Below are 7,585 nucleotides of genomic sequence, written 5' to 3' on the forward strand. Positions count from 1 at the left end.
CTATAATATAATACATGGCAATTATGTTGTACTTATTCTGAATATTAGCAGCTTTTGGGGGCCAAAGCCCCAAATATTTCAGGGCCTTTGTATATCATAGTTCGACAAGCTAACTACATAGTCATGACTGTTCTATCTGAATAAGAAATTCCATATTACTGCTCACGATAAGCATTTGATGAAAAACACAGTCATTTTAAACAAAGAACCCAACATAAACAAACGAAAAATCAAGGAATCCATCTTAATTGAACAAAACAACCCCACTCTAAACCAACACCCCGGGGTGCCTAGATACCTCTTCTAAGTTTTACAACAGTTCCGGTCATGTGACTTCTTTGTTCAATACTGTATATATATATCCGTGTAAGTGTAAATTACTTGCACCTGATGATGACAAAACCTTGTCGAAACGTTGTACATTTGCTGTTATGTTAAACTTATATTAAAGTTTTTCTTCATTACCCATTCAATCCGTCTCCAACCATTATATGTCTTGACTGTATCTAACTAGGATATGAAATAAGGTCAGTACTGGATATGGCAGATTTTCCATAAGTGAAACTGAAACTCTGTTACTTGTATAAGTACGAATATCTGGGACATTTTGGTAAACAACAGTTTATCTTTCAAAAATACAACCAAAAGGTTATATTGTTCTACCACTAGATATCACAGTTAATAACGGTTGGAGACGGCTTGAATGGGTAATGAAGAAAAACTTTAATATAAGTTTAACATAACAGCAAATGTACAACGTTTCTACAAGGTTTTGTCATCATCAGGTACCATTATTAGTCTCAAAGTGGGTTCCTCGTTATCGAATTAAATATCACAGTTGTATGCAAAGTTATAGCCATAAAACAAAAGTTTACGATGATTCAAATGCATTAAATCATCAGTTAGGTATCCATGCTGTAAACGATATTAATCATTATAACTCGATGGCGGGAAACGAAACGAGATAAAAATTATTATAATAAAACTAGTGTATAGCCCGTCAAAAATGACGCGGGTAAAGAAAACTGTAAATGTTGCTATAAATTAAGTAACGAAAATCATAGGGAGAAGGAACCTTACACTATATTCAGAATGTAACAATAACACCTCAGTTTTAATGAAGACGGGTGGATTTCGTGATTTAACAAAAAAAAAAAGAATATAATATGAATTGAAAAACGTAAATAACTTTATTTAATAAAGTTTCCTCTGTTTAGATTTCTTTAATTGCGTAATTTAAATACTATGCGTTTGCACTTATACACATGTAACTAAATGTTATCTGACTGTAACGTTAGTAATAGTATCAGTAGGCCTATTTGTAGTTTAATTGAAGTATTAGGTCTGATAGTAATACATAAATATGTAAACGTAACGTAAGCCTAAACTGAAACACTACTTAATTGAAATCCTTGGTAACTTTTATTTAGTGTTAGTCTACAACTCAATGTCAAAAAAACTTAGATGTTCATTAAACAACTGAAAACATATAAATAAAATGTTATTTAACTTATCACGGTGAGATAAGAGAGCCTAAGGTACTACTATTTGTTTTGTAATTAAGCCTAAAGTGAAAACGTTGTGTGCGATAACTTACCCTAGGCCCAAGTGCATAAAACTTCTCACGAAAGAAAAAATATCAATTCTAAATCTAAATAATTAATGAATTGAACTATTTTGTTGTATTGTCATCGAAGTTATCAAAAAATGAAAGAATAAGAACAAACCTTTTTAACAAATCAACGTATATATTAAGCATTCAACATAAACACCATAGTTGGCCTAACAACATCCGTTTGTAGTTTTGTTGTTAAGCAACGATGCAAATTGTAGACTATTGACAGAAAAGGTGCGTGACACGGAGAAAGAAAATGCTTATTATATATATATATATTAATATACGTACAACAAGGTAAGAAATTAAACTGACCCTGTATTTTTTAAGAAGCCATTGATTCCTCCCCTCCTAAATTCTTGTCAGGTGTGTGTTGACCTTCTCTACTGCTGTCAGAAACTCATTCCATATGCTAATCAACTTGTTGGGAAATCAAAACTGTCTTAACTGAAGCCCTAGCTTGTCTTTCCCAAATCATTTGCTTCTGTTATGTTGTCTTTAGAACAAAGCGCAAAGAAATTAGAAGTCTTTATTCCCTGGATAATCTTGTAAACTTCAATAAGAAGGAATCTTAATCTGTCCCAAAATGAAAACACTTCCATTCTCAGAATATCCTTTTATTCCCTCTCTGAATTCTTTTCACTAAGTCAGTATCCTTTCTTAGTTAAGGAAACCATAACTATACATAGTATTTCAAGTGAGGCATAACTAGGGTATTGTTAAGAGAGAGAGGCTTACTTCTTTTAGCTTGTAATCGGCATGTCTATAAATACATTCTGTTAGCTTTACTACTGTGGTTATGAAGACACACCATGCATTTTCTACCTTCTTATTTTAATATAGAAATTTATTCTAAATATATACAGTTTTTGCATAATACATGGTTCAAAATACTGTTAAGCTGATTTTGTTATAGCTACCTTTGTTTCTTTGTTGTTCTCTATATATAATATCTTCTCTGTCCATGGGAAATATTGCTGTAACACTATATATTGTGCAAGAATATAGAGGCCAGCAGCCTTAACTGGTAGGACAGTTATCTGGAGGTTAAAGCCTCTCCTAAATTGAATGAGAATGACCAGTAATGAGGTAGACTTAGTTACTGTTTCTAAATCTGATGTTTTCCCATTAGATTTAAACATTATCATGCAGGATCTCCAGTGATGGGAAGTCTGCTAGACAGAAACTACTATCAGGTCAATTCACAAGTCCAGTAGAAAGCAACCATCAAGCTTCCTAACCTCTAGATGGAAACTGCTAGCAGGTCAATTCACAAGTCCAGTAGAAAGCAACCATCAAGCTTCCTAACCCAATTACACAAGCTGTGTTTGTTCATTGATTTAAATAAAGATTTATTTAATTTTGTGTATGGTTGTTTGTTATGGATTTCGCGCAAAGGTACACGAGGGCTATCTGCACTAGCCGTCCCTAATTTAGCAGTGTAAGACTAGAGGGAAGGCAGCTGGTCATCACCACCCACCGCCAACTCTTGGGCTACTCTTTTACCAACGAATAGTGGGATTTACCGTCACATTATAATGCCTCCATGGCTGAGAGGGTGAGCATGTTTGGTGGGACGGGGATTCGAACCCGCGATCCACAGATTGCAAGTCGAGCACCCTAACCACCTTGCCATGCCAAGCCTACTTTTTTTTTTTTGTGTGTGTGTAACACATCATGTCCAGTCTGTTTATTTAGAGTTTAGTTCCACCTGGCCATGCCGGGCCTACTTTTTTATTATTTTTTTTGTGTAACACATCATGTCCAGTCTGTTTATTTAGAGTTTAGTTAAATACAGTATCACTTTGTAATGTATCCCATTTATCCTCATGTTGTAAAACAGATAAAGCTAATACTCCGTTTAACCTGAGAATACTAGCCCAACAGTATTGCTTCAATGGTTTGAATGACTTATCTTTGCAAAAATCCCTTTTTTCAGTCATTCTGTTTAGTGGGTTCCCATCTATATCAAATTTGTGATCAAATTATGATAACCCAAATGTATTATCTTGCACATTCTATAATGGGAGAACATTTGACAACTATTTGTCCAACTTAATTGATCCAAGTCATTCTGTAATATCTCAACATTCCCAATATGGCTATAAAATACCCAATAATTTAATGTCATCAGCACTTTAACAAGTATGCCCCTATCAGTTTCTTAAATGTAATTAAGAAAAATCAAAGGTCCAAATACTAACCACTAATAACAAGGGTCTAGTTTGATTTCCCACATATTAATAACAACTTTTTTTTTCTCTCATGAAGCCACTCTACTATACAATAACTAGTCTTTCCACAACCCCCACTGATTTGATTTCCACAACCTCCACTGATTTGATTTCCACAACCCCAATTGATTTGATTTCCACAACCCCCACTGATTTGATTTTCTAAATCTTCTGTGGAATTTTGTCAAAAGCTTTTAGAAAATCTTAGTACCCAAAACCTACACTCTTTCTGTAATCCAGTTAAGTAGGTATACTAAATCCTCAAAAAAATAAAATAAAGATGAAAGATACAATTTCCCTTCACCGAATCTGTGATAATTTTCTTTTATGATGATAACCTATTTCACTAACTGATTTTACAAAGCTTCATTTTTCAGACTGTCTAGAACTTTTTCCAACCAGAGAAATACCAACTCTTAGTACTTCCCTTAAAAATAAGAGTAACATTAGACACTCTCCAGCTTTCTGACGCTTGCTAAAGTAGGTAACTTGCTTTTATCAAAATTAATATTAATTATTTTTAATGACTCGTTTTTTGCAGAACACCAAGAGACTGATGTTTCTTATTCCTTTTTTTATTATAAATTTTGTATTAGATGGCAAATTTTTCATAGGGTGGAGGTAATGATTGCTGGAATGAAAGTATAATGAAGATAAAATTGTTAACTTTTAATTATTTTAGTACAGTTTATTTTCAACCTACAATATCATAATTTTAATGCAGTGTTTTTCACTTATTACACAACTGTTGAGTTGAAATATTTTGTTGTTCTTTGAACTATTCTACATTGCTGGTAGTTGAACAGTTGTGCAGGTATAGTAAATTATTTTCAAACTTATGATAGTCTGAAGTTTCATCTTACAAACAATGTGGACAATTTGTATTGAGATTAAATATTTTTATCTTTTGAAATTTGTCAAACTTGAAAGCTCTGCAATGTTGTTAAATGTTTTTAATGACTAAGTCAAGTGTTTTGATTTCTAGGATCCTGTTCGACCCGTGTCATACAAAACCAAAGACTCTGCCACTTTCATTACAAGTGAAAGTAACAATGAGAGCTATGTACCTACACCATACGATCCTATTAAGGTGAACAATTCTCTTTGTTAAAGTATAAGAACTTTTGGAAATGTAATATATAATAACTTCGCAGCTGTGATGATAATTAAGATTTGTATTTGTTTGATAATTTATCTTCATAAACAAATCTTATAGCATTACATTCTATGTGATAAATTAGTTAATGGTTAGAAAATATTATAATGAATATATGAATTAATGTAAGGTCTGTTTTAACACTGCTTCCTGTGGTAAATTCAAGGTTTTTAGTATTTGTATTCTCACTCCATAGCATTTAATGCTGAAACATGGTTCTCAAAAGAAATCTAAGAAAAGTGAATTCTTAAATGGAAATTTGGTATTTGAAGGTTATTATATTCTGGTAATAGAAATTTTCATGACCTGAGTTAAGTAATTTACTTCCAGTTTTAAATGTTACAATCCTATAACTGTGAATTGCTAATCAGAATAACCTGGTTTAAATTAGAAGTTTATAAGAACATGAGAAAAGACAGACTAGATGTTCACCTGAACCACAAAAACAAGAAGTCAAACTAACAGTACAACATAATCAGGTCAACTCCACACATTTGACCATCACACTAACAGTACAACATCATCAGGTCAAATCCACACATTTGACCATCAAACTAACAGTACAACATCATCAGGTTACATCCACATATCTGACCATCAAACTAACAGTACATCATCATCAGATCACATCCACATATTTGACCATCAAACTAACGGTACAACATCATCAGGTCACATCCACATATTTGACCATCAAACTAACAATACAACATCATCAGGTCACATCCACATATCTGACCATCAAACTAATGGTACAACATCATCAGGTCACATCCACATATCTGACCATCAAACTAACGGTACAACATCATCAGGTCACATCCACATATCTGACCATCAAACTAATAGTACAACATCATCAGGTCACATCCACATATCTTACCATCAAACTAACGGTACAACATCATCAGGCAAATCAGTTAGTGAATCTTCTTATCCACATACTTATCCTTCATACTAACATTGTGGTATATCATCAGGCAAAACATTCAATGAACTTACAACTAAGTAAAAAAGTAATTTGGTTTAAAGGCAAAAGCTACTTTGAATTGAATGAGGTCTATCCACAGAAACATAAACATGACCCTATATGGCAGTTATACTTATATTTGTGATTAGCTGGCAGTAATTACTCATTCCAAAATGCTATTATAAATGTATCCCAACATTACCTATAGAATTTATTGATTAAATGACAGTACTGAGTGATTATATCCATACTATGTATTGGGGGGGACCTGATAAACTTAAGAATTGCTGACAAGGGGGGAGACATACAATTAAATTTCTTTAAACTAAAGAGCAGGAGGGGGGTATATATTGAAGTTATGCCACTGATATACACATTAATTTACAAATAAACTATTAAACAACACTTGTCAAAACTCTTACAAATTGTTCTCAGAAGTTGATCAAAGATAAGCAGCTATAAAATTACCAAAGGTTAAAAGTGTAAGAAAAAATTTTAACAATAAATTATGAGCTTGAACCAGAAATAATTAGGCCTCATTTGAACTATTGAATACTGTTACCTGGAAAAGGATATTGAATTATCCAAAAGAATTCAGAGGAGGACTACTAGGATGAATCTGAGGATGAAAGATTATCTTATAGAGATAGATTAAGATCTCTTAAATGATGGAGGTGACTTACAAGATTATCCAGAAGAGTGATAAAATAAAGGACTCTTGATTTCTTTGTTCTGTATTCTGAAGGCTTTAGGACAGGAGGATACAAGCTTGAAAAAGATAGACTGAGCTCCAATTAAGACAGTTTTATTCTTTCTAACACTGTGATTTTCTTATAGAATAGGTTGCTGTTGGTAGTCGTGGAAACCCTTCTGAAGGGTGGGTGAGAAGTGACAGCTGTGAAGGATCAAATGGTCCCTTGTTGTCCATATGTTTTGTCCAGAACACCATGTTACTTGTTTTAGTAAGTGGTATGTAGGTTGTTCAGAATGCTCCATGATGGCTTATATACCACATTAAACATTTTGATATTTGTATTGGTGCCCATATTTATTACTTCTGTTATGCAAGTAATTTGGTGTTATTTACAAGTTATGCTTATTCTTTGTAGGCTGGCCCGACCCCTACGTCTGATCCTATTGATGTAGATTTGAACACAGGTGAACAACAACCAGAGAGAGGTCAGTGGGGGAGCAAGGCTGAGTTCATCTTGTCATGTGTAGGGCTGTCAGTAGGTATTGGAAACGTGTGGAGATTTCCCTATTTGGCCTACCAAAATGGTGGAGGTTTGTTCATTATATTTATTTTGTAATAAGTGTGATCTTTGTTCAATTAAATAATAACATCATAAACAACTGAATAATTCAATATAGCAAAATAATTGTCAAAATGCTTCATGTGCAGTTGTTGGAAGATGTTTTCAAAAATTACATTTTATGATATATATGTATATAGACCCACTCTTGATAAACTCAATGAAATCATGTCACAGACACATGTACAATTAAAAATGTTACATTGTGTTAGATATATTCATGAGTTGTATTAAGTGTATAGAATATTCATAAGATTTATTTCCAAAGCTTTATTTGTTGTGAGAGAAAATTAATTT

At 33.0% G+C, this 7,585-nt stretch overlaps 1 protein-coding gene across 1 annotated transcript in view; it reads left to right on the forward strand.

Moving 5' to 3' along the window:
* Positions 1–7,259, forward strand: part of LOC111089520 (sodium-dependent nutrient amino acid transporter 1-like) — a gene marked incomplete at its 3' end in the record, with an annotated part of 22,874 nt that extends 15,615 nt beyond the window's left edge. Inside the window, exons 2-3 of the mRNA XM_022402170.1 lie at positions 4,835–4,939; positions 7,085–7,259. Of these exons, the coding sequence (XP_022257878.1) occupies positions 4,835–4,939; positions 7,085–7,259 (280 nt within the window). The remainder of the gene's footprint in view (positions 1–4,834; positions 4,940–7,084) is intronic.
* Between the last annotated feature and the right edge of the window lie 326 nt (positions 7,260–7,585).

This window comes from Limulus polyphemus, unplaced genomic scaffold, assembly GCF_000517525.1.
Source record: "Limulus polyphemus unplaced genomic scaffold, Limulus_polyphemus-2.1.2 Scaffold6499, whole genome shotgun sequence".
NCBI classification, from domain to species: Eukaryota; Metazoa; Arthropoda; class Merostomata; order Xiphosura; family Limulidae; genus Limulus; species Limulus polyphemus.